Source organism: Pseudomyrmex gracilis, unplaced genomic scaffold, assembly GCF_002006095.1.
Source record: "Pseudomyrmex gracilis isolate BER0280 unplaced genomic scaffold, ASM200609v1 scaffold_12, whole genome shotgun sequence".
In the NCBI taxonomy this organism is placed as follows: Eukaryota; Metazoa; Arthropoda; class Insecta; order Hymenoptera; family Formicidae; genus Pseudomyrmex; species Pseudomyrmex gracilis.
The window spans coordinates 466,858-489,187 of NW_018020596.1; the positions used below are offsets into that span (position 1 = coordinate 466,858).

Here is a 22,330-nt window from a genome sequence, read left to right on the forward strand (position 1 = left end):
ATATATATAAAATAGTAAACTATTTAAATCTATTTGCAACAGGTGGTGATTCACAAGATGAATCCACATGCAAAACAGGAAACGTGTCAACATTTGATCCAACTGGTTAGCTATATACATAGTAGTATTTTACCACTTAAAGCAATAATTTATTCGTTTACTCAGTGATTTTACATATGTTGTTTTATAGAACATCAACATATACGATATAACCCACTGAAAGGAGAATGGGTATTAGTATCACCACATCGTATGAAACGGCCATGGAAAGGACAAATAGAACCTAGTACAGACGAAGAACTTCCAGATTATGATCCCAACAATCCTCTTTGTCCAGGAAACATCAGAGCTAATGGAGATGTCAGTCGATTGCATTTATTATAGTGACTCAAAGTATTTGATTATGATTGAAACATTTAATATAAAGCTTCGTTCGAGGATTACACCCGAATTAATTTTTGGAGGCCCGATTTAGTTCGCTGATCAACCGACAAACTTGGTTTCAATGATCGGCCCGGAAAAAATCCTAGGTGTTGAGCGGATTCGATTTCGGGACCTCCGGGTTCGCAGCCCCTGCACTCAGGGCGCGAGATCACTAGGCCGGTCATTGAAACATTTAATATAATACTGTAAATTATATATTATTATTATTATTGTTTGTTACAGGTAACTCCTCTATATCAAAATACATTTTCTTTCGTAAACGATTTTCCTGCCTTGTTAGAGTCGGTGCCGAGCCCACCGAAAATGGATGATGAATTATTCCAAATGGGATCCGCCAAAGGTACTTGCAAAGTAATGTGTTTTCATCCCAAGTCAAATGTAACACTAGCATTGATGAAGATTCACGAAATAAAAGAGGTGATAAAACGGTGAGACACACTTTTGGATACACTAGATACTCATCATTTTTTAGGAAGTATGAACATAGCAAAATTACAATAGGTGGATTTTCGAGATGCTGGAATTGGGTGATAAATGGACTTGGGTTCAGATATTTGAGAATAGAGGTGCTTTGATGGGCTGTAGCAATGCACATCCTCATTGTCAGATTTGGGCCAGTTCGTTTTTACCAAATGAAGCTAGAATCAAGGACAAATATCTTCGGGATTATTACGAACGCAACAAGAAACCTCTTCTCATTGATTACATGCAGAAAGAAATATTGAAAAAGGTTTTTATTATTGTGTGACGAAATATGAGCACAATTCATTAAACATGTTTTTTATCAAATGTAAAACTGAGGTATATATTGTAAAACATGAAAGTTTAATGAATTCGTAATGTAGATATTAATTAAATTAAACCTACATTGTTTTTTTTTTTAATTTCTAGGATCGAATTGTGATTGAGAATCGTGACTGGATAGTCGTAGTACCATTTTGGGCAGTTTGGCCATTCGAGACTATGGTTTTGCCGAAAAAGCAAGTAACCAGGATGCACGACTTATCGGATGATCAACAAGAATCTCTATCTGTTATCATTAAGAGACTATGCACCAAATATGATAATCTCTTTCAATGTTCTTTTCCATACTCCATGGGGTGGCACGGTGAGTGTGTGATATTACAAAATAACATATTTTTCATCATTATCTTGTAATTAATCTGTAATTACAGGTGCTCCAACTGGTGAATATCTCAATAATTATTATCCATATTGGACTTTTCACGGAATATATCTGCCACCTTTATTACGATCTGCTACTATTAAGAAACATATGGTTGGCTATGAGCTTCTAGCACAGGCACAGAGAGATCTAACGCCGGAACAAGCGGCAGAAAGATTAAGAAATTTGCCGGATTCTCACTACAAACGCCCGGAAACTAGTCTAAGTGCCGAAGAAATAGAAAAATACTCGAAATAATATATACGTACACATGTGATATACATAAAATGGAATGATCATATATTTTCTTGAAATTTATCATATAAAATTCTATTTACAAAAATTTCACCAAATTTTGGTTCATCATATTTTTTCATTTCGGTTACCGTATCTTTTTATCAATATTATCCTCAGAAACATGATCACAAAACACTTCATACTTCTCTAATATTTCGGAAATCTTGCATCAATTTTGTTGCTCCAAGCATAAATGCCTCCAATTATATCTTTTATTAAGATATCCTCAGTAAATAACGTTCTCAGATATAGCACAGCCTTTTGCGAATCATTACCGCGTCTGCATATGCAATATACTGAAAAAATATAAGTTTTCTAATAGTTTATCCCAACAAAAATAACTCGAAACATATTTTCAAAAAAGTTTTATGGATCTTACAATCTACCGCACATTCTCCGTCCTGAAGTTTCTTCTCTCTCACGTTGTTTTTTATCAACTCTAAACTATTATCCTTGCTGAGTTCCGTAAGAGGAATATTGATGGAATTTTGTAAGTGACAAATTTCATATTCTTCAGGTGAGCGTACATCAATCAACAGGTGAGGCTTGGAATTTTGCACATTTCGATTATAATCTTCGACAGTTATTCTATCATCTTTTTCCAATAAATTTAAATTCGGCTCTTTGTCGTTTGCTTTTGCACCGCAAAATTCTTCATAATCGATCAATGTGTCTATAGTAGGATTATCTCCGCAAATCACACAGTTCGCATTTTTCGGGCGTAAGCGTAAATTGTGAAATTTGGTTTCCACTCCGTCAAACACTAAAAGTCGCCCGCTGATTACATCAGGCATGTTAAGTATTATTTTCAATACTTCTAACGCCTGTAGCACACCAATAGTTCCTACAACTAAGTTGAAATAATGCAAAATATTAAATCACAGAATAAAATCAATATATATATGTGAATTGTGATAAAACATGGTTGAAGAGAACATTACCTGCACCAAAAACACCTCCATCTCCACAGTTTGTCACAGTTTCTGGCGATGGAGGTGTAGGAAATACACATCTGTAACAAGGGCCATTGTAGTTGAACACCGACAAATGTCCTTCAAATCTCAATGCCGATCCGGAAACTAGTGGCTTTTTACTCAAGACACATGCATCATTTATTAAGTAACGAGTGGCTACATTATCTGAAGCATCCAATACGATATCATATTTCCTTACAATATCTAGAGCATTGTCACTATTCAGCTGAATTTTGTATGGGGTAACTCTTACATTGCTGTTTAGCCTAAAACATTTATCTGCTTTACTCTATATAATTTTTGAATTTTGCTACAATACTATACGATTATACACTAGTATAATTTTACTATTATACCTATTGATACTTTCTGCTGCTGCAAATACTTTAGGAATACCGATACTACTTTCATCATACAAAACTTGTCTATGAAGATTATTTATTTCAACATTATCATAGTCAACTATACCAATGTGACCAATACCAGCACATGCTAAATACAATGCTGAGGGACAGCCAAGACCACCAGAACCAACAATAAGTACAGAACTATTTTTTATTTTCTTCTGACCTAAAAAAATCACAAAGCAGGAAATGATATTACGTGCCAGATTTAAATATCATACATGCACGGTAAAAATTTTCTTATTACTAACCTTGCACGCCAATTTCTGGCAAAAACAGCTGACGACTATATCTACAAATCTCTTGATTGTCTAAGCCGTATTCTTGCATAATTTGTTTCTCATGTCGCAAATGAGCTAATTCAGTTTCTTTTGCGTGCAACAATGCACGTAATTCTGCAATTTCTGCCACTAATTTATCCTCGAATGTCTCTGACATGTTGTGTCTGTAAAATCAAATGTTACATACGATAAAATGTTTAACATCGCATAAAATCAACAAAATCTATGACGAGAGCTTAATAGTAAACGCTTACCTGTATTTTCACTTGTGAAAGTAATCGAATTATTTTTCAATCTTTAAAAAACGCAGTTACATAAAACTTTCTACTTTTTGAGGTTATAGTATCCTAAACACTAATTTGCAGTAATTTACACAGCTCACGAGTCGTCAGTACATCAGCTACACTAATTTACTATGACTACTAGTAAGAAAATGGTGAGACAAATTTCCAGTACAAATTTAACCAGTGTATTTATTTTATTTATATATTTTATGTGTACACAAAGATAACATGCAGCGTTTATACATTTTTCTTTTAGAAAACAGTTAACCTAAAAAACACTCAATTATATGACGTAATTGGTCCTCCCGATCCAGTTTCAAATTTGAGACCTATCATATTTGCTCATCCACCGAAAGAAACGTATTCGGAGAAAAAATACAGAGAACTTAGAAGTGAGACTCATCAATGGAACCAGGCATTTTGGTTCAGGCACAATACCAATTTTATTGAGGTATGATTTTTCAGTTTCTTTTTAAAAAGTATCGAAAGGTTTCCTCATTAGTGACATTTCAGGAACGAAAACAATTTCAAGAACGTTTTAAAGCTCAAGGAAAACCAACTATAACTGCAGATGATATGTCAGTATTTTATAAACAATTCCTAGACAAAAATTGGCAATCTCACTTTAATTATAACATTGCATGGTACAGAAGAAATCTAAAAATTTTGTTTCTTGGAATAGCAGCAAAACTATCTAAGCTTAGATTTAAATAAATTTGTTTTAATTGTAAATATAAGAAAATTTGTAAATAAAATAATAATATATTATGAATTATGTAGTATTCTGAAATTTTTTCTTTAAATAAATTTATATGTATTCTTTAATAGAATATCATATAAACTGTTATATTTATTACAAAACATATATATTTTTTATATATCTTAACGTAGTAATAAGCAAACAAATACACATCACACAGGCAATAAAAATAAAAATAAAATTCTAACAAAATTCTCAAGAAATTATTTTTTAAAAATTAACAAATGTTTCTCTTCGTTAAAGTCCACTCAAAACTGAAGATTTGTTACACACGACTCTGTATATTTTGAACATGAGAGGAGGAGGAGGAAAAGTATTATGTAAATCCATCTGGATTTATCAGATGAAAAAGATAAAATTTGTTTCCTCTTCAAAAATTAAAAATATTGTTTTATATACAAAGTTATTATACAATACTTATCAATGTAACTTTTAAATAATAAAAAAAATGGCAATGCAATATATTGCAATTTAATAATTACAATAAAAGCCATCGATATTACAAGAATAATTTTTCTCAAAATTATATATCGAAAACTGTCTTGTGTGATATGTAACGTGAAAATGTTGTCACATAAAAAAAGCTAAAGTCCAAGTAAAATAGATAATGAACACATGAAAATGTATTTCTTAAACGTTAAAATTATAAAATTTAATTAGAAACGTAAAACGTATATGAACGTTAGACTATTTTATTTGTGAATATTTTTGATCATTCAAAATTTTTATTTAATTTGATAACTGATTTTATTTTATAAAACAGTTCGACTTCGCTTAACAGTTCCAGTCTTACAATTATTTACATTACTACCAAATCTTAGCGAATTTAACGTTTCATTGTAACATTCATCTAAAGGAGATATATTTAATAACATCAAAGTTTTCGAGTTGCCTCCCAAAGAAGGCATAAGCAAGTGAGTCAACTTGGAATTTCGATAAGGAATATGTTCCTGTTTTTTCAGAAGGGCTAAAATAACGTTACCGAGATTTGATAGAGATTTGTTGATATTTTTAGTCTCAGTAGTTCTGACAGCCTCCTCGGTTTTCAAACGTTCCGAACCGGCCAAATCGACCAAATTCAGGTTTCCTATTGAAATTTCTCCTTTTGTAGTATGTGTTCCAATTAATCGTATCTGTGCTACAGAGTGTGATCTGGACGATCTAGAGAACAAATTGTCATATGAATATAACTGGATCTAATAAGTTTTTTCAAAATATTTGTTAATGTTTTTAAAAGCTTTTTACCGTTCATTCGATTGTGTAGCTGCAACAGCTCGATTGCATTGCGCGATTCGAAGACATTCACGCATTTCCTCGGGACTGTGAATATCTTCTACTCGAAGATTGCTGACATATAAATCTTGACCTTTGCTGTCAACCATTCGTATTTCGTGCGTTTTTGGCTGAGACTCAAGAAGATCAACAATATGCTCATTGTAAATTTCCAGGAAACTCGCTTTTATTTTGTATTCCCATCCAAGAAGTTCGAATTGTTTCATCTCTTTAAATATGTGACGTATCTGAAATTATACAAATATTTCTGATTTTCTTAAAAATGTTTAACAATTTAGTTGCAAATGCAATTTATATAAACATTATAATGCAAGTTTTAGATTACTTTTGAATTGTTAACAGCAAACTTTAGATGATGTAAATACATAAAAACGTACCGTTCTAGGTATCATTCCCTCAGTAAGTAGATTTGGTTCGCCTTCCATTGTATAAGTTTTGCCAGAACCAGTCTGGCCGTAAGCAAATACACAAACGTTGTAGCCTTCAAGAGCTGATTGTACCAGAAGGGCTAATTCTTCAAATATATCTTCCTGTGTTGCATTGGGAGCAAATACTTTATCAAATGAGAATTCCTGTTTTGTTCCTCGCTTGCTGTAATTTCCTCCGTCCGATCCATCCATCTTGGAAATTTCAATAGTGCGATCATCTATAAAGCTTATACTGCATGGCCTATCAATAAGAGACAATGTTTTCATTAATAAAGTTAGAGATATAAAACAAATGTATGTACGTACTTATATATCTTTAATTATTTTGATGAGAAAAATAGTATTATATTATACTTAAAAGTTAACAAATATTCACTAACTAAATACTAAGTTGAGAAATTATTTTTTGTACGTAATATAAGAGGCTGTCTTGTATAAAAACAATTTACATTAAAAAATATCTGCTTACATCTTCATCAGTTCTATCTCCCTTGCAGTTCTCGGCCGAACTCTACAAAATACTCTAATATTGCCTTTTAATTCTTGTATGTTATTGTGTAAAATTCTACGTTCTTTGTCCAATTTGTGTGTCAATGATTGTAATTTTTCTTTGAGAGAATTTAAAACTTCATTACTCTCTTTTGTCGTTTCTAGCTCTGTTTTCAATGTTGTCAGTTGTTCAGTTTGTTCTTTGAGAGTTACTTCCTGTAATTTACACTGTTTCTGATATTCACTCAATAATTTTTCTGATTCTTCCAAGCGCTTTGTTAAGTCTTTGTTACTTGATTTTACTTCTGACATCTCTTGTGTTAAACTTTCAAGTTCAGTGGCAAGTGTTTTATTCACATTTTCTAATTTTTCTGCTTTTTCTCTGTATAAAGCTTCATTGGCTTCTAAAGTATTAGTCAGGCTTTGAAGTTCATTATATTTTGTTTCTATGTCTTTGTTTTTTTGTTGTACAGCTGATAATTTGTCACTTGTGTGTGCCAAACGACCCCGAAGATCCCATTTTTGTATCTTGCCTGTTTTGTTATCTGTATTATTTTGAGTCACTTTATTTATTGTCTTTTTGTTTGCTAATCCACTGCTACTTGGCTTGTTTGCTAAAGCTTTAACAGGTCTAACAAATGGTTTTTTTGGTTCTCCATGTGTTACAGTAGTAGCTTGTCGTTTTACACCCTTTGGATTATTATTAGTATTCGTATTATTATTTGGTCGAGTAATTGAAGCTACTGTCTTGGCACGAAGTAAAGTCTGTTTAACTTGTAATTTATCCTCTTGCAACAATTTAGCACAATTTGTTGATGCTGAGTAAGTAGTGGTCCCAGTTTTTGTCACGTTCTGACTGTTACTCTTAATATCCATTGTACTAACAGATTTTCCTATTATAATTTTTGGTTTTGGTAAGCGAGATTCCATCTGTCAGATGCAATAAAAATCTTTTAAGTATTTTAAGAAAATTTATAACAACTATATGAAACAAAGCAAAACTTTTTACACACAAAATTTATACAATTCTAAACATAAGCTACGCACGTATTTAACTATAAAAAGCTGTCTTGTAAATCACACATTAGTCTAATAAAAAAACTTCATGCAAGAGAACTACATAATAAAAATGAAAAAAAATATCTAATCAAAAAATACTAATGTAATTCAACTAATTGCTACAAACTATGTTAATAATTTTATATTAACGATTTTGTTACATGTGTATTCTTGTATGAAAATAAAATATAAAAATATATATGAAGTGGTGATAGATGATTTAAACAAACCTCTCTCGTTATTACACACTCACAACAACAAAAATCTTCTAGTCACAACAATTAACACTTGACTACGCGTTAATGTTTATACCACACAAATTACCTAATGTTCGTGTAACATTATGTTATTTGTTCTACAAATCACAATGCGGTTTTTAAGAGATAATTCTTGTATTTTTTTTATCACGTCAATTTTGCACGTAAAAGCGCGAATAAAATAAAAATTATCTGTTTCTTCATTCACGTTCTCTGTCCACGTTTAACAAGCTGACGGTTAACAATATTCGAACTTGATGGCTTGGTGTTTTAACGGCTAGTGGCCATCACAATTTGAAATTGAGTTTAACTGCACATGTGTAACGAATCTACCCTATAGAATGAAAAGACGATCGTTTGTGTTCCGCTTCGACGAATGCTGTAACGGATCCAACAGACGGACCAATCCGCACGTGTTTTACAAAAGACCGTCAGAACACAGAAAAACTTGAGAACGGAATGCGATCGTGTGCACTTAAAAAAAAAAGAACAGAAAAAAAGTGTCGCAGGAGATCAATTAATTGCAAATAAACGAGCGATTCCGTTTTGATTTTCGGTCACACGAGACATAATTTTACGAAACGAAGTTAAATTCGATTGGTTGACTTCGAATCGATAGCAACATACAGCGACATCTATCAAACTATCCGAGATGATGAACCAAAGCGAACGGATTCGAAATTTTGGAGACCAAGTTTGGTAAGAGGCAGAGGTTTGTAAAAAATATCAATGTTTGTTTAAGATATTTATTTACAAAAGTGTATTCAATCACAAAATTATGTTTGATAATACAAATTTGTTCTCTCACATCAATTAATTAAATTAATTAAGTAATACACTTATTTTACTTTCTTTTTTTTCAGAGCTTTTGATTTTGCGAATTTCACTTTTTGAACTGGTTTAGCTATTACAGATGTCTTCTTTATTTTTTTCTTGACTTTTTTATTCTGCTCGTCTGTGTTTCTTCTCTTTTCCCATGTTTCTAACTTTTCCTCTAGTTCTGCTACCTTTTCCTTTATATCCCCTTTAAATAACTCATCTATAGGATTAAGATCGTAAGTCTCTTCAGATTTGGTTGCGTGTCGCACCATTTGCTGTTCCACTTTGTTTGTATACTTATTAGCAGCTTTCTTTTCCAATGATTGCCGATACTGAAATGCAATAACGAAACATAACCATTTGCAATCAGCAGTAAAGAATCAGTCGTATTATACATTTACTTAACACAAAAGAAAAAATACCTTAGCGGGCGAAATGTAATGTGGATTCTCCCACAAAGTTTCACCAGTGAAACTTCCAGCAAATATCTTGACCGGATTTAGAACAAATCTTGGTCCAATTTCTGCCAACCCACCTTCTTCATTTAGAATTTGAAAATTTCGAAACCATATTCTGTTATCCAAGATATTAAAAGTATACACGTGATCAAAAAAGGGCTGACTTTTAGGGTGATGATTTGGCACACCAAAGATCTGTGTTAATAACTCCTTCAAGAGAATATAATGCATGTGCTTGTTAAAAGTTTCATCAAATGACAATAACGGCCGAGATCCCCTTAAACAGTTTCCTGTCATTTTCAGTTCTCCCATTGTATAAACTAGAAACAGAGCGATATTTAAAGTTGCCGCTGTTAGACAAGATTTCTTAAAAATCTGTTAGTGTGATATATTAGAAACTTAATTACATACTATTTTCCACAAGAAATTTTGCACTTGGGCCACTCGCTATGTTAGAACACCATACGTAAAGATCGCGTTTTTTCCGTCCCTCAAACAGCAAAGCCTTGTTGCAATGTTTCATCTCGCACATCTCGTTTATTACTTGCAAATTCTTAGTACGTTCCATTTTATTCTCCGGACGGTGATGTGGCATCAATATTTTCACATCTTCCATAAGATGACGATGTCTGTAACTGATGCCTCGAGTAGCGAACACCAATACTCGTTGCCTGTTCTTCCACTTGACCTGCAAGAATTAACGTTTTAATTTTCATTGTCAAATAAATTGAACGCAACGCGTAACAGAATGTAAAAAACAAATAAATGGTAAAGCTTAATCAATTTCTTTATAGATTATATTAGGTTATGTGTATATATTATTCAAAAACCTTTTTAGCATCAGGCTCTAGCATTATCTTTTTTGACTCATTTCCTTTATCCTCATCTTCTCGTTGCTTTCTCTTCATCGTGTTAATTTCTTTTTTTATCAATATAATAACGTAAAGATTTACACAGATTTACACTTATACGTTAAACACGTGTAGTGAATATATTAAATGCAACACTAGCACCTCCAATCGAATGAGACAGAACTATGTTGAAAAGCGCGGATTTAATGTGCAGTAGGTTTCAGTAGGGCACATGGTAGGGCGTAAATAAGCAACACAAATTGTTTCTTTATTATATTGTATTCATATGTCACATTTTTATGAGAAATAATCGGACAATGTCATACATGTGGCATTTGTGCTGTATTCATAAGCGTTTCTTATCGATAAACATTTTTCCATTAATGACACACATTTTACATGTAATAAGAAATGATATCTTTATACTATCAATAGTAGTATACAATTGTGTACTTAAAATATATACTCGATGATATATTGTACTTTTATTTTACTCCACATTTCCAAGAGTTATATAAAAATTTGTTTGTCCTAAAGTATATTGTAAATGTTCATTGTAGAAAAATATACAAATAAGTGTAAATACTTCAACAAATATATAAATTGTGCAGATCATACACAGTTTTCTAACGTTCAACTATAAAAAAAAAATATTGTATATAATATATGTAAGAATAATATAATATATCTATAAGAATAATATATATATTTAATAATAAGGCCACATTAAGAGCTATACACTAAGTGTATATGTGAAATAGTTATAAAGTGTAAATTAATACACAATGGCTTTTGTTCGCGCGTTCGCGGGGAGCGCGATAGCGTTAATGCGTCATTCTATCCTTGTTTTACAGCTAAATGATCGATAAGAATAGAATGACTCAACAGCGCTAATACACATCAAATATGCGAAAGTCTTAAAATATATTATTACAATAAAAAACAATATTAAATTAGCCCTATGTGGGTTAGATTTTACTTCGAAATATTGACTTTGAAAGAAGGACAAATGTATAACATTTAAAAAATATATTTTATATAAACATATAAAATATATTATTATTTTAGTATTATAAGTACTCTCATTTCTCTGTCAATAGTATGTACATGGAGTTTGTCTATTCGCTCCATCATCGTCTTAATTCTAGAATACACACTTTTGTTTTTGTTCCGGGAATACACGCGGGAGGAGTCTGACGAACTCCACAACAACTTTGAAGTCGTTGCACAGCAACTGTCTACAATCAATCAATTTTTTTCACTTAAAACGTTTGAAAACGAAATACATGCATATTCTAGAGTTAAGAGACAAAATCGTCACAAAAATATGTATATGCGAGATGTGATAAAATGATAGATGCAATTATCGTAAAAATGCTTAAAAAATACGTGCGTAAAAAAGTGATGAAACTAGTAGGTTCCGCTTGTAAGCTAGTTTAAATAAATTGTTACATTGCACACATCGCGGTCTAACATTACGCACGAATGTATATATTTGCATACGCACAGCGCTAGAAAAAAGAATATTTGAAGAAAGCCTGTTATTTTCTCCTACCCACACCCACACCGACCAACTTATGAGCGGAAACCACTACGTTCTGTATATACTGGTAAATAAATGCATCGTTAATAACAATAATAACAAGAATACTTATTCGTTCATCGGTGTTAATTCGTGAGACTGTTGCCCGTTTGCGTTGCTGTTGGATGTTCCGATCATTGCCAATGAGGACTGACGCCATTTTCCATTCTCACCGTTCAGATTTTTGTCTTCGCATATGCATAAGAACAGCGTGTCGATAACGGTCTAAAATCATGAGAACAGAAATATGAGTCAGATATTGAATAGAATTTTCGAATAAAACACATGTAGAAAAAAAAACGCAGACTCACCTCGTAAAGAGAAATTAAGCAATGAGCTATGAAAAATGAGAAAACGCAAACAATTAAAACCGGAATGGCGTAGAATTCCAGATCCGGATCGCTTCTCAGCAAGAGCAACGAGACGCTTCCTGTAGTAGCCGTGACGAAACATTTTCCCAAAAATAATATAAAATCGCCAAATCCGTTGATCACCGCTATTTGTAGAGCATTATTGACGAGTGTTGTGAAAGCCTTAAAAACAAATATAACTTGCGAATCTTTTGTATAACTAATTAATAATAGTAAAATCAATATAATTACACATGTATATATTACTATTTATTATGTTAATTCTCTATGTTCTACCACTTATATCATATAAATTAATAGTAGCACTTACTATTCTGGCCGCATTACAAAAGTGAGTACCCTCTATAGCAATGACGGTATACGCATTATGATTCATATATCGAATAAATTTTTCTAAACAATAAAAACAGCAAATGCAACACTTCAAACCGCACTGAGCGCATGGAGATGTTTCCTTAGTCTTTTCAAATCTATGATGTAAAAATAAAAATAGAAATTATCCAATACACGCGATATTGAAACAATCAAAGATTTTCTCTAAAGAAAATCAGGAAAATTCTTTACTGAATTTTTTTTTTTTTTTTTATCGAGAAACTTACTTTGCGTGTAAATAAGTTAAAATCAGTCTGGGTAATTTAAAGATAGTTATCAGAAACGATCCACACGCTACACTACCCATGTGATAACAAATCAAGTGTCCTATGGACGAGCACACCGGATAGGAGCTGGCATTTTTACCTCTGATAAAAGCACACACAACAAATCGTTTGTTAATAAAACTATATCTACTGCAACAAGTTTCAAGATGAATGCCAATATTACAAACTATTTACCTAAAATACCAGTGAGCGACGGAACCCGATATTACCATGGTTTGACATCCGGCGATAAATTCCGACGTCCATACCAGTCCTATGAGATATACCCACCACATGTACTTCACCCAAGTTGCGTCGACGTATTCCACAATAGTAAACGCTGGGATATTTAACCAGTTATTTGATTTTTTTTCACGGATTAATACAATATACACAAATTTCTGTGACTTATACATTACTTTTAAAATTCTCAAGAGAAAAGTCGATCTTTTTTTCCTCAATCAAAGGAGCATTTTCACCGATCGAGCTCAAATTCAAGGGATCAAATATAGTGTTCTTGTACATTTGCACTGATTTCGTCTCGGGATAATCTGTAATATAAAGTTTTATATAAATAATTTAATCTCTAAAAAAATGTAATCGCTAAATACTACAGAATACTCACTTGCTGTTGAAAGGCAAAGAATTACAAATACCCAAAAGGCAAAAAACAGTACCAAGCTAATAAATGTTAAAACTGGTTGAAGAAATAATCCTGGCAATTCGTGCAAACATTTTGCACTCTCTCTGAATAAGTCTGCCATAAATTTGATACGTTTGCGTAATATACACGAAAGAAACAATAAAATAATCTGTAAAATATAAACAAAGATTAGTAAGAAACACTCGCGTGTATAATGTATGATAAATGTTTACATATATTTATATATTTATATATATATATATATTAGCATAAACTCGTACGGTAATAATAGTAGCAATAATGGAAAATGCAAGAAACGCTCTTTCATTTCTAACAGCCTCTTCAAGAAGCTGATTTGGATCAGTTTTGTCCAAGGTTCTTTTAATATCAACATACGTTATCCACAAGAGAATTGTACCTCCTGCAATAAGACAATGTAAAACCTCTAATAGTTGTGACGCGTATATCCCTGATGCTTAATCCTTCACAGAAAACCGACAACTTACCCGTACAAGCGATGCTTACAAGTCCGATGGTAATCCACGTCACGATACTTGCGAGCATATGAAAGATTACTATCATGAAGAAAGATAAAACTGAAAAAAAAAAAAGAAATATCCGATTTATATAGAGCTACGTGTTAATACAATTGTGAATAGAAATGTGTATTGTTGTTCCTACCGGCGGCAAGAAAACACAATGCTAAAATTTCTCGCCATGTTTTGTAAAGATCTCCCAAAACTTGTTCGATAACATCCCACGAATTGATCAAGCCGTACAAATTTGAAACTACCGTTTCGCCCACTTCTTTGACTGCTGCGGGGATACATCTATTTAAAACAGGTATGCTAGGATAGGCACGTTCTGGGCAAGATCCGAATCTGCTGTTCTTGGTGTTACAAGCACTGAAATTACCGCCTGGTCTATCGTGACATAATTGTGACCCTGTGTCTAGATAAAATTTACAGATATCATCTATATTCTTTATGATTCTGTCGGGACATTGTTTCACACAAATCTTTAACGACTGAGTAACATTGTTTATATCCAGGAAGAATAAATATCTAAAATAAATAAGAAATAAAATATACAGTTTTTTTTTATGAAACATAAAAATTTATATTAAATTAAAAAATGGAAATTAATGAAATATACTAACGGTTTGTCGGTAGTATCCAGTCCAGACAATTCCATGCTACCAAACTTTTTATTTTTGGTGCCACATGTATTTCCAAAACTGTCGTACCCATTTATAAGCCGTAGGGGATTGCCATACACTATCGCAAAGGCAGCAATCAAGATCTAGACAGACAATAAGATCAAATTGTAAAAAATTGATTTCACTTGTTTATATAAATGTTTTTATATAAACTTTTTCATGTTTTTATATAAATTTTTTATAAATACCATAAGAAACCAGAAAGCGATGAAGAGGCAAAGCCAGAAAACGTCCGTGCATCCTCGTACTCGTGTTGGTTCAGCTTGTTCCTCATCTTTACTACTACAACAGGACATCCCTTCTTTCTTCGTTGCTTCGCAGAATCGCACAGGATTGCACGGAATCGTCACCAACAAGTATATGTCGCATAGACGTCAAACTGAAGGCGGGAAAAGCGTGTTTAAATAGATGTTATTGTTGACGTATTCTTTGTATGCTTTTATTCTTTAAAACGTATGTTTCTGACTACCTGCGACTGACGCTCAGCAACGCTCAGTGCCGTAACTTTCTGTGTATACACGACAAGTCCGTGGGTCCCGACGCTCCGAAAGAGTGAAATGGAGCGGATACCGGCGGGAATACATTTGTCATTAATTTTTTTGTAACTATATAATCGATCGGTTTATCGAGATCGTAACCGCTAACGGGTTTTAGTACGCGACCTTGCTGTTGCTCTATTAATTGTTGTTTAAAGATATAGACTCGACTGGAAAAAAAAAACGAAAATTATCGCACTTTTCATTACATAGTATAAAGATTATTTTCGCACACATAGACGTACAGCTTGGAAATTTGATCTCTATTTGACTTCTGAATCTTTGTATACACGTGTGCGATTTCATGATTGAGAAAATATTTGATGGCGCGAGGTGCGACAAATTGTTGCGAACGGTCCTGCAAACGGCGTGGTATTGTTTCTACGGTAACGAACGCGTCACATGGAAACAACGTTCAGTAAAGGCCGCCATGCCATTGCAACATGCAGCAACATGGCAGCAGCAACAGATTATCGCGCCATTCAGCCGCGCGTATCGACGGCATGTTGTGGAAACATCGTCGTTGGCTCTAAACAAAACAAACGGTCCCGTTTGATACGGCAAATATCACTTGTGAGTGTCGTTATTTGCAAAACATTTCGCAATCTCGAGACGAAGCACTTCTCTCATAGCCGTGAACCGTCCGGGATGCCAAAATAAACCGCCTGGAAATCGCCTAACCTCTATTTGAGACGTATTTGGATCACGATTAAAGACGAGACGAGCGACCAGAAGTTCGATTTTACCTGAGAAAAGCTAAATCAGCAACATGAAAATACTTTCTAGCTCAGATTCCGAAACAGACTCGCAATGTATAATGATCCATTCTCAATCTTCAACTTGCTAATATCATGATCTTCCTGGATCATAGTTATATCATTAACTCATATTAGTTTATCAAATTATCGTTATTCATCAAAACTGTGCCTAGTGCGTTACAACAAAATTGCATATGTCCATTAATAATTTTTGGAAAACTGCAAAGTAATGCGAATTTGTTGCTAATTATAGTTTTTTATTTTGAGTAACGAATTTTGATAAAATTTGTATTCAAAAAAGTAAACTTGGCTGAAAATCAGTCTATCGAGATACAAACGAGTTAAATGTATGTGACATACATTTTTTAGTGATGGAAGAAAATGGAAGTAAGAGGATGAGGGGCAGAACTCGTGGCAGAACCCGCGGACGTACCCGGGGCAGGGCCAGAGGAAGAACAAAGAAGCAAGTAAAAGTAATTAATCATTTTATATTTTTCAAATACAAAAATTAATTAAAAACAAAAACTAAGAATTGGTAACAATGTCATTAAAATTGATTTTGTAATCTGATATATATATATATAAATTGTTCTTGAAATTGTCTTCAGGTTATTGAAAGTGATGATGAAGAAACTCCACAACAATCAGAAGACACTGCTACAGAGACAGTAAGTGGAGAACAGGAGGAACATGAACCTCCTGTAGCCCAGCAATCTTCTTTGGAGCAACAATTTGATTTGGAAGCAGATATATCACAACTGGAAGCACCAACTTTTACAACCATCAATCGAGGTCCGCCAGAACCAATGTTGCGATTGAGATGGGACCATCGAGTGAATCTTATAGGAGAGAAAGTATTGAATCCTATGATACACTGCTGCGACAAGTGTCTGAAGCCTATTTTGATTTACGGCCGTATGGTACATCTTATTGCTAAAGAAGAATTATATGAACTCTATATGTCTCTTATTCAAGAAATCTATTTGTAGTTCTAACACATACTTCTCTGTTTCTCTAACTCAAGATACCCTGCAAACATGTATTCTGTCTATCTTGCGCCAAAAGAGAAGACAAAGTGTGTCCTAGGTGTATGGAAAAAGTATCTAGAGTGGAGCAAACCGGTTTAGGTACCGTTTTTATGTGTACTCATGAGGGCACGAGATACGGTAATGCAGGATGCAGAAGAACGTATCTCAGCCAACGTGACTTGCAGGTAACTGAGTGTCAACAAAGTAATAAATTTAAAAAGAAATTGTCATCTTGTATAATTGATTATAATATAATTACAGTTGTGAATAACGTATTAATCAGTAACTTTATAATATTGTGTAGGCTCATATTAATCATCGACATGTATCGGCGCCACCTCAAGCGATTCAAGGGATGCAAGTCGAGCCTCCTCAATACGTTCATGCAAAGTCGGAAATGGAATCCCAATTGTCTAAAGTATCCTCCGTATCAATGCAAAATACGCGTCTCAAGTCTGTGCAATCTCATATGCAATCGATTATGGGTAACGATCCACGTGTGAACTCGATGGTGAATCAGCAACCGTCGCTCGAACAGCATCGACAGCAACATCGGCAACAGCAACAACAGCAGCAAGCAATGATGTCTCTGCAGAGTTACACGCAGAGCGCCGCGCCGCCTCCGCCACCTAATAGTGCACCAATGCGGACTAATCTGATCACCGTGCCTATTCAGGATACAACATCCTTAACGACGCACGACCTACATACTCAGCAAAGTCATTATTATCCGCCGCCGTTACCGCCGCCGCCACCACCGCAGGTCAACTACGGTGGTTACAACGTGCCACCGCAAGTATCCCAGACAACGCAACAATACTATCCGCAACCGCAGCATCCAACCCAGGTATCTTACGTGCCACCACCACCACCGCCGCAACAACAACAATATATACCGCCGACACCGACGTCCATAAGACCGTCGCCGACAGGTTACATACAGGAACCCCAATATGGTCCACCACCGTCTCAGCCGCAACCGCCACCTCCGCCGCAGCAGTGGTCGCAGCATCAACAGCAGTTTTATAGGTAAAAAAAAAAAAAGGCTTCAATACTGTGCAGTGTTAAGATAACAGTGATGTGTGAATAGGCTACGAAAAAAAAAAAAAAACAGATACTATACTTACATAGAGTATTATACATATATATAGAATGTGTGGACCCAGTTTTATCCATAACTGGTATAAATATCTTCCGAGATTTTGTACTTTTTATTAAAGTAAATGATATGATGATAATTTGAAATGACAAAGAGCTTAGTTTATATAAAAGCTCCAAAGATATTTCAACTTCGCAATAAAACTCATTTCTTTTTTATACAGTTCCCATTTATATTTCGTTTTACTGTGATTAAATTATGGTATGTATTTGACAAATGTTTTATCAAATGTTATGTCATTATATTCTGATGTTTCACTTAAACTTGGTTGACAAATTACGATAGGCGCATTTAATCGTCTTAAGTTTCCGACTGAAAAATCTTTATGACGCAATTTGTATATCTAAGACATTTAAAATGATGAAATCGCAACTCTTGATAAAATATAGATCTTTTTTAAATGTTTTAATTTAATATATAAATTTAATTTCGAACAATATACATGTACGGTGTTTATAAATTTTGTTTCCAGTGATAAAACATGTTGGCAATAAAATTAATATGGATATTTTGCTGTAGAATTTAATATTGTACAGATTATAACGATTGTAACTTATGTACAAAACTAATGATATATGTATATATATATATATGTATATATATATATATTATATGTATAACATGTACATATATTATTATTATTATTATTATTATTATTAATATTATCATTATTAGTATTATTATTAGTATTATTATTATTAGTATTATTATTACATCAGATTCTTAAAACATTTTGTCTCGTGTGAAACTAAACAAACTAGTATTCGTCTTCATTCACACAGCTAATTTTGGCCTTCCATTTCAGTGTCTGCAGTAATAAATATTGACTAAATATTTTCACACACAATAAAAGCATTCAAACGATTTGTCAGTGACACACACTGCTCGAACGAAAGGACAAAATTGCTTAGAGAACACATCCGCGTACTTCCTCGAAATTTTTATCACGCCATACATAAAAATAGTTTTTAATTTCATCCTTTTTTTATATCGCTATATGTAATTACTGCCACCTGTTTTTTACTATCTTGATCCCTTTACGTCTTACACACATCGATCATTACTATATATATTTACAAACGCGTTTTTTGTGTTAATCATGAAATTTTTATATACAACATATTTGTTTGTAATTGTTATTCAAACTATTTTTTCTCTCCCTCATACACACTCCCTCTCTTATGTATATATGTGTGTATATATATATATATATGTATACGAATTAATGAAAAGTGTCATATATTTTATAACGTGAAATGTACACGTTTTATGTGAAATAAGCGACGAGTGTAAAGTAAAATTATGCTACGTTAAAACTGACAGTTTTTATAAAAATATCTTGATATATGTACACGCACAACTCCGATTGGAAACTTTAACAAGAAAATTAGAACTTGCTAGTTATAGCAAACGGATGTTGAAAGCTATAATAACTATTTAACATGTTTGTGTTGAAATAAAATGCATGTGTCTAGACTCAAATATAAAAGTAGAGCTTTACATGACAGTTACACATAAATGTGTGAGTTAACAGCAAGATTTCGTATTCTTGTGCACAGCTCTGTTGGCGTCGATTCTGATGTGAAAGCTATGCACAGGAATTTTTGCAACACATCGCCAAAAGCGTCGGACACAAATTTTTGCTCATACAAAATTTACTATAAAGTAAAATATTAAATTTATTTACTTTCTTTAATCTTAATATCTTTTAACAGAATTGTCGCTTTATGTATTGCACTGAACAAGTATACTCATCAATTATTAAATCATCATCGGACTTTTTGAGAGACGCCAATGTACTCTAAACATGATCCTGTGATGAGATCGTTCACACAATGTTTCCGAAGTATTGAAATACTTGCGTAATTTATTGATTTTGTTTACGCAATTTTCAGTAACAAAGAACACTTTCGTTTCTTGGAAACTTAGCATCGTAAGATGCAAAAGGTGATTTTACACAATTTTCCATGTCGAAAAATCTTCTAAAGATTATATACTTGTATTGAATCGAGTATTGTAATATGTAATAAAAATCATATTAATGATTATTTATTAGAAAAGTTAAATTTTCTCTAGTGATAGTGTATCAATTTTTTCTTACAGTACTTAGATTCTCTGTTTTAGCGGTTATTTTTATGGAGTTAAGTTCTTTTAGCATGGAAATGATAAAAGATCAATCTTGACATTACAGTGTTTCATTCGCAGAGACATAATTAAAAAAATAAAATATGAATCCGATTCACATACTCATTCTTTAGAAGATTTTCAATATAAATTTACAAACCTAATGAAATCAGTCAGTCTCGTATAATCACGTAGTACTAGTGGGATGATTGTGTATGTTTACATTGACTTGTGGAATAAGCGGTGACGCGAGCGGTTTTGGCGTGGTAGTTTCAGGTATCGGTATAGAAACCGCGGGAGGAACTGGAGAGTGCTTCTTGGTTCTGTCTGGTTGCCAAGGTTTCGCATGATCTCTGCTTAATCTCTCGCTCAATGCTTTTAACGCTATTTGCCTGCAATGCGAGCATTGACAAAGTGACAACACAAACAATTTACAAAAATGACATTCAACGTAGTTTTCATAAATATTATCAAAAATCGAATATTTTTAAAATGTAGTTTACACATTTTGTAGCTACTCACCTACGTCGCTCGCTATCATGAGGATCAATACCAGGGAGATTGATTACCAAACCAGGTGGTGTATTGGACATGTCGAACCTTCTGACTACTCTTCGACACAGTCCAATGCGCACGAAAAATCCGTGTATAGTGTTACTCACTACTGCTATTGGTGGTTGTAGAACATTTGGGAAAAAGCTGTAAAAAAAGACGCGGCGATTAGATCGTTGATGATTTGGTCAACGAAAAACCATGTAACTGCAAAAGTTCTACTTGCCTTGCAAATGTAAAATTATCTGCCATATCTCCTCGAGTGCCGTTGTTGTGTTTCTGATAAAATCTTAGATATATCCAAGATATCAACAATCCACTGAGAAACATGGTGGGATGAGTACCTTCTAACAACCCAACAAGCCAAAATATCAATCCCAAGATCCAGACCATTAAGGGTATATTTCTATTTGTGATTTTTCCGATAGGTGTCTTAATTAGGATGTGATCAGGCATTATTTGTTTCACAGCTACCGCAACTCCTATAAAATGAATGGATTATCTTTTTATATCTAATGTTTATATTACAGTGTTTTTAAAGTTCTTTTAAAAAATCTTATATATAACTGAAATATAAATTCTCTCTCTAAAAAGCATATGTTATACAAATGCTCTGCTTAGTTCAGGACTACTTTTATAACAGCAGTCCATGTCATTGCACTTATACGTAAACAATTCAATCAGCAAAAATTGGCCAGTCATTGACACACTGCAATCAGTCGCAAGAGAGGAAGATACCTGCGATGTAACCGGTTAAACCGTGTATGTGTATGTTAAAGAGCAGATCCGGGTTGCTGGTGCACATGTAGAGAAACAGATAGAAGAGCGCCGCGAGAACGGCGACGCCAAAGTTGACGATAGCAAAAAACGTCATCATTTCGAATGCTCCCCACAGAGGCTCGATCAGTTTGCCGCACAGGCCGACGGTGATGACGTCCACGCATACTTCCCAGAAATGTATCTCCAGAAAGCAGAAGGTGAAGGCCGTCCAGAACCAGAACGCCGGCGGCAGCAGGTAACCTGGCGTCACGCTCAGAATGCGAACCGCCTCCTCGGAGAAGGACAAGCAATACGAGAACAACACAACCACGCAGACGGATTTGACGCTGGTGCTGGTATTGCCCAGCAGGGCCGCAGCTTGTTGCCTCAAGTAGGGAATATTCCTACCCAGGCCCTTTATCGCCGCCATCGCCACGATCAAACCTAACCCTAACCTATCTTTTGCTCGCGCCGTCAAAGGGAAAGAGAAGTGCCAAATTAGCGACTCGCGCGCTGCCACCTGACGTTGGCCTCGAGTCGCATGTATAAACGTTCGATAGAAAACCAAATCGATCATTCTGATTGTGTCAACTTCAAAAATATATCGCAGTAATCGCCGTCATTTCGTGTTGCGCATCTTGTTTATTTGGAAGGACCAAAAGAGAGGGAATTCTTGGTTTGTTAAATTGCGCGCTAAA

The 22,330-nt window shown here is 33.9% G+C and overlaps 8 protein-coding genes across 11 annotated transcripts in view; 3 read left to right on the top strand and 5 right to left on the bottom strand.

Moving 5' to 3' along the window:
• The window catches only part of LOC109863700 (probable galactose-1-phosphate uridylyltransferase), a 3,337-nt gene extending 1,394 nt beyond the window's left edge, over window positions 1-1,943 (top strand). Inside the window, exons 3-8 of the mRNA XM_020444146.1 lie at window positions 43-105; window positions 191-360; window positions 667-872; window positions 946-1,174; window positions 1,336-1,552; window positions 1,620-1,943. Coding sequence (XP_020299735.1) covers window positions 43-105; window positions 191-360; window positions 667-872; window positions 946-1,174; window positions 1,336-1,552; window positions 1,620-1,867 — 1,133 coding nt within the window. The 3' untranslated portion in view covers window positions 1,868-1,943. The remainder of the gene's footprint in view (window positions 1-42; window positions 106-190; window positions 361-666; window positions 873-945; window positions 1,175-1,335; window positions 1,553-1,619) is intronic.
• A 22-nt stretch (window positions 1,944-1,965) lies between these two features.
• LOC109863699 (adenylyltransferase and sulfurtransferase MOCS3) lies at window positions 1,966-4,199 on the bottom strand. The gene is made up of 6 exons (XM_020444145.1): window positions 3,820-4,199; window positions 3,536-3,729; window positions 3,237-3,450; window positions 2,848-3,146; window positions 2,286-2,756; window positions 1,966-2,202 (listed from the first exon to the last, which is right to left on the bottom strand). Exons 2-6 carry the CDS (start codon window positions 3,720-3,722, stop codon window positions 2,054-2,056), a joined length of 1,320 nt encoding a protein of 439 aa, XP_020299734.1. The 5' UTR covers window positions 3,723-3,729; window positions 3,820-4,199; the 3' UTR covers window positions 1,966-2,053.
• LOC109863701 (APOPT family protein CG14806, mitochondrial) lies at window positions 3,494-4,623 on the top strand. 2 transcript variants are annotated; one of them, XM_020444148.1, is made up of 4 exons: window positions 3,494-3,512; window positions 3,943-4,001; window positions 4,106-4,300; window positions 4,363-4,623. In XM_020444148.1, exons 2-4 carry the CDS (start codon window positions 3,981-3,983, stop codon window positions 4,561-4,563), a joined length of 417 nt encoding a protein of 138 aa, XP_020299737.1. In that variant the 5' UTR covers window positions 3,494-3,512; window positions 3,943-3,980; the 3' UTR covers window positions 4,564-4,623. The 2 variants fall into 2 exon arrangements, with proteins under 2 accessions (XP_020299737.1, XP_020299736.1); XM_020444147.1 differs by lacking the exon at window positions 3,494-3,512 and adding an exon at window positions 3,719-3,807.
• A 65-nt stretch (window positions 4,624-4,688) lies between these two features.
• On the bottom strand, window positions 4,689-8,412 carry LOC109863698 (protein claret segregational-like). Of its 2 annotated transcripts, none has more exons than XM_020444144.1 (5): window positions 8,203-8,412; window positions 6,800-7,749; window positions 6,280-6,571; window positions 5,855-6,129; window positions 4,689-5,770 (listed from the first exon to the last, which is right to left on the bottom strand). In XM_020444144.1, exons 2-5 carry the CDS (start codon window positions 7,747-7,749, stop codon window positions 5,362-5,364), a joined length of 1,926 nt encoding a protein of 641 aa, XP_020299733.1. In that variant the 5' UTR covers window positions 8,203-8,412; the 3' UTR covers window positions 4,689-5,361. The 2 variants fall into 2 exon arrangements, with proteins under 2 accessions (XP_020299733.1, XP_020299732.1); XM_020444143.1 differs by having other exon boundaries at window positions 8,109-8,412.
• A 518-nt stretch (window positions 8,413-8,930) lies between these two features.
• On the bottom strand, window positions 8,931-10,423 carry LOC109863716 (ribosome biogenesis protein BRX1 homolog). Its single transcript, XM_020444176.1, has 4 exons — window positions 10,243-10,423; window positions 9,824-10,100; window positions 9,377-9,732; window positions 8,931-9,286 (listed from the first exon to the last, which is right to left on the bottom strand). Exons 1-4 carry the CDS (start codon window positions 10,318-10,320, stop codon window positions 8,975-8,977), a joined length of 1,023 nt encoding a protein of 340 aa, XP_020299765.1. The 5' UTR covers window positions 10,321-10,423; the 3' UTR covers window positions 8,931-8,974.
• A 545-nt stretch (window positions 10,424-10,968) lies between these two features.
• LOC109863714 (CTL-like protein 1) lies at window positions 10,969-15,598 on the bottom strand. The gene is made up of 14 exons (XM_020444172.1): window positions 15,498-15,598; window positions 15,186-15,422; window positions 14,905-15,095; window positions 14,657-14,799; window positions 14,179-14,561; window positions 14,004-14,093; window positions 13,779-13,918; window positions 13,480-13,666; window positions 13,274-13,405; window positions 13,050-13,194; window positions 12,816-12,956; window positions 12,527-12,686; window positions 12,157-12,378; window positions 10,969-12,070 (listed from the first exon to the last, which is right to left on the bottom strand). Exons 3-14 carry the CDS (start codon window positions 15,010-15,012, stop codon window positions 11,915-11,917), a joined length of 2,007 nt encoding a protein of 668 aa, XP_020299761.1. The 5' UTR covers window positions 15,013-15,095; window positions 15,186-15,422; window positions 15,498-15,598; the 3' UTR covers window positions 10,969-11,914.
• Window positions 15,599-15,684: 86 nt separating this feature from the next.
• LOC109863715 (E3 ubiquitin-protein ligase Hakai-like) lies at window positions 15,685-18,705 on the top strand. 2 transcript variants are annotated; one of them, XM_020444175.1, is made up of 5 exons: window positions 15,685-15,825; window positions 16,380-16,483; window positions 16,619-16,930; window positions 17,035-17,223; window positions 17,343-18,705. In XM_020444175.1, exons 2-5 carry the CDS (start codon window positions 16,382-16,384, stop codon window positions 18,069-18,071), a joined length of 1,332 nt encoding a protein of 443 aa, XP_020299764.1. In that variant the 5' UTR covers window positions 15,685-15,825; window positions 16,380-16,381; the 3' UTR covers window positions 18,072-18,705. The 2 variants fall into 2 exon arrangements, with proteins under 2 accessions (XP_020299764.1, XP_020299762.1); XM_020444173.1 differs by having other exon boundaries at window positions 15,686-16,064.
• Window positions 18,706-19,851: 1,146 nt separating this feature from the next.
• Window positions 19,852-22,296, bottom strand: LOC109863759 (transmembrane protein 115). Its single transcript, XM_020444280.1, has 4 exons — window positions 21,612-22,296; window positions 21,100-21,355; window positions 20,844-21,020; window positions 19,852-20,713 (listed from the first exon to the last, which is right to left on the bottom strand). The coding sequence occupies exons 1-4, from the start codon at window positions 22,207-22,209 to the stop codon at window positions 20,509-20,511; spliced, it is 1,236 nt and encodes a 411-aa protein (XP_020299869.1). The 5' UTR covers window positions 22,210-22,296; the 3' UTR covers window positions 19,852-20,508.
• Between the last annotated feature and the right edge of the window lie 34 nt (window positions 22,297-22,330).

Excerpts from the sequence above, each read along its gene's own strand:
- LOC109863716 (XM_020444176.1), bottom strand. The coding sequence starts at position 10,320 with ATGAAGAGAAAGCAACGAGAAGATGAGGATAAAGGAAATGAGTCAAAA. Across the intron at positions 10,101-10,242 it reads TAGAGCCTGATGCTAAAAAG|GTCAAGTGGAAGAACAGGCA; the intron begins GTTTTTGAATAA and ends TAATTCTTGCAG. Across the intron at positions 9,287-9,376 it reads ATTACATTTCGCCCGCTAAG|TATCGGCAATCATTGGAAAA; the intron begins GTATTTTTTCTT and ends ATTGCATTTCAG.
- LOC109863699 (XM_020444145.1), bottom strand. The coding sequence starts at position 3,722 with ATGTCAGAGACATTCGAGGATAAATTAGTGGCAGAAATTGCAGAATTA. Across the intron at positions 3,147-3,236 it reads GCAGCAGAAAGTATCAATAG|GCTAAACAGCAATGTAAGAG; the intron begins GTATAATAGTAA and ends TAAATGTTTTAG. Across the intron at positions 2,203-2,285 it reads CGGAGAATGTGCGGTAGATT|TATATTGCATATGCAGACGC; the intron begins GTAAGATCCATA and ends ATATTTTTTCAG.
- LOC109863714 (XM_020444172.1), bottom strand. The coding sequence starts at position 15,012 with ATGTCCTGTTGTAGTAGTAAAGATGAGGAACAAGCTGAACCAACACGA. Across the intron at positions 13,919-14,003 it reads TGTAAGCATCGCTTGTACGG|GAGGTACAATTCTCTTGTGG; the intron begins GTAAGTTGTCGG and ends GTCTTATTGCAG. Across the intron at positions 12,687-12,815 it reads TTAACTTATTTACACGCAAA|ATTTGAAAAGACTAAGGAAA; the intron begins GTAAGTTTCTCG and ends TTTACATCATAG.
- LOC109863701 (XM_020444148.1), top strand. The coding sequence starts at position 3,981 with ATGACTACTAGTAAGAAAATG. Across the intron at positions 4,002-4,105 it reads TGACTACTAGTAAGAAAATG|AAAACAGTTAACCTAAAAAA; the intron begins GTGAGACAAATT and ends TTTTTCTTTTAG. Across the intron at positions 4,301-4,362 it reads ACAATACCAATTTTATTGAG|GAACGAAAACAATTTCAAGA; the intron begins GTATGATTTTTC and ends GTGACATTTCAG.
- LOC109863715 (XM_020444173.1), top strand. The coding sequence starts at position 16,022 with ATGAAAATACTTTCTAGCTCAGATTCCGAAACAGACTCGCAAT. Across the intron at positions 16,065-16,379 it reads TTCCGAAACAGACTCGCAAT|TGATGGAAGAAAATGGAAGT; the intron begins GTATAATGATCC and ends TACATTTTTTAG. Across the intron at positions 16,931-17,034 it reads TTTTGATTTACGGCCGTATG|ATACCCTGCAAACATGTATT; the intron begins GTACATCTTATT and ends CTCTAACTCAAG.
- LOC109863698 (XM_020444144.1), bottom strand. The coding sequence starts at position 7,749 with ATGGAATCTCGCTTACCAAAACCAAAAATTATAATAGGAAAATCTGTT. Across the intron at positions 6,572-6,799 it reads GAGATAGAACTGATGAAGAT|GCCATGCAGTATAAGCTTTA; the intron begins GTAAGCAGATAT and ends TCTTATTGATAG. Across the intron at positions 6,130-6,279 it reads AGGGAATGATACCTAGAACG|ATACGTCACATATTTAAAGA; the intron begins GTACGTTTTTAT and ends GTATAATTTCAG.
- LOC109863759 (XM_020444280.1), bottom strand. The coding sequence starts at position 22,209 with ATGATCGATTTGGTTTTCTATCGAACGTTTATACATGCGACTCGAGGC. Across the intron at positions 21,021-21,099 it reads GATAATTTTACATTTGCAAG|CTTTTTCCCAAATGTTCTAC; the intron begins GCAAGTAGAACT and ends CTTTTTTTACAG. Across the intron at positions 20,714-20,843 it reads CATGATAGCGAGCGACGTAG|GCAAATAGCGTTAAAAGCAT; the intron begins GTGAGTAGCTAC and ends CTCGCATTGCAG.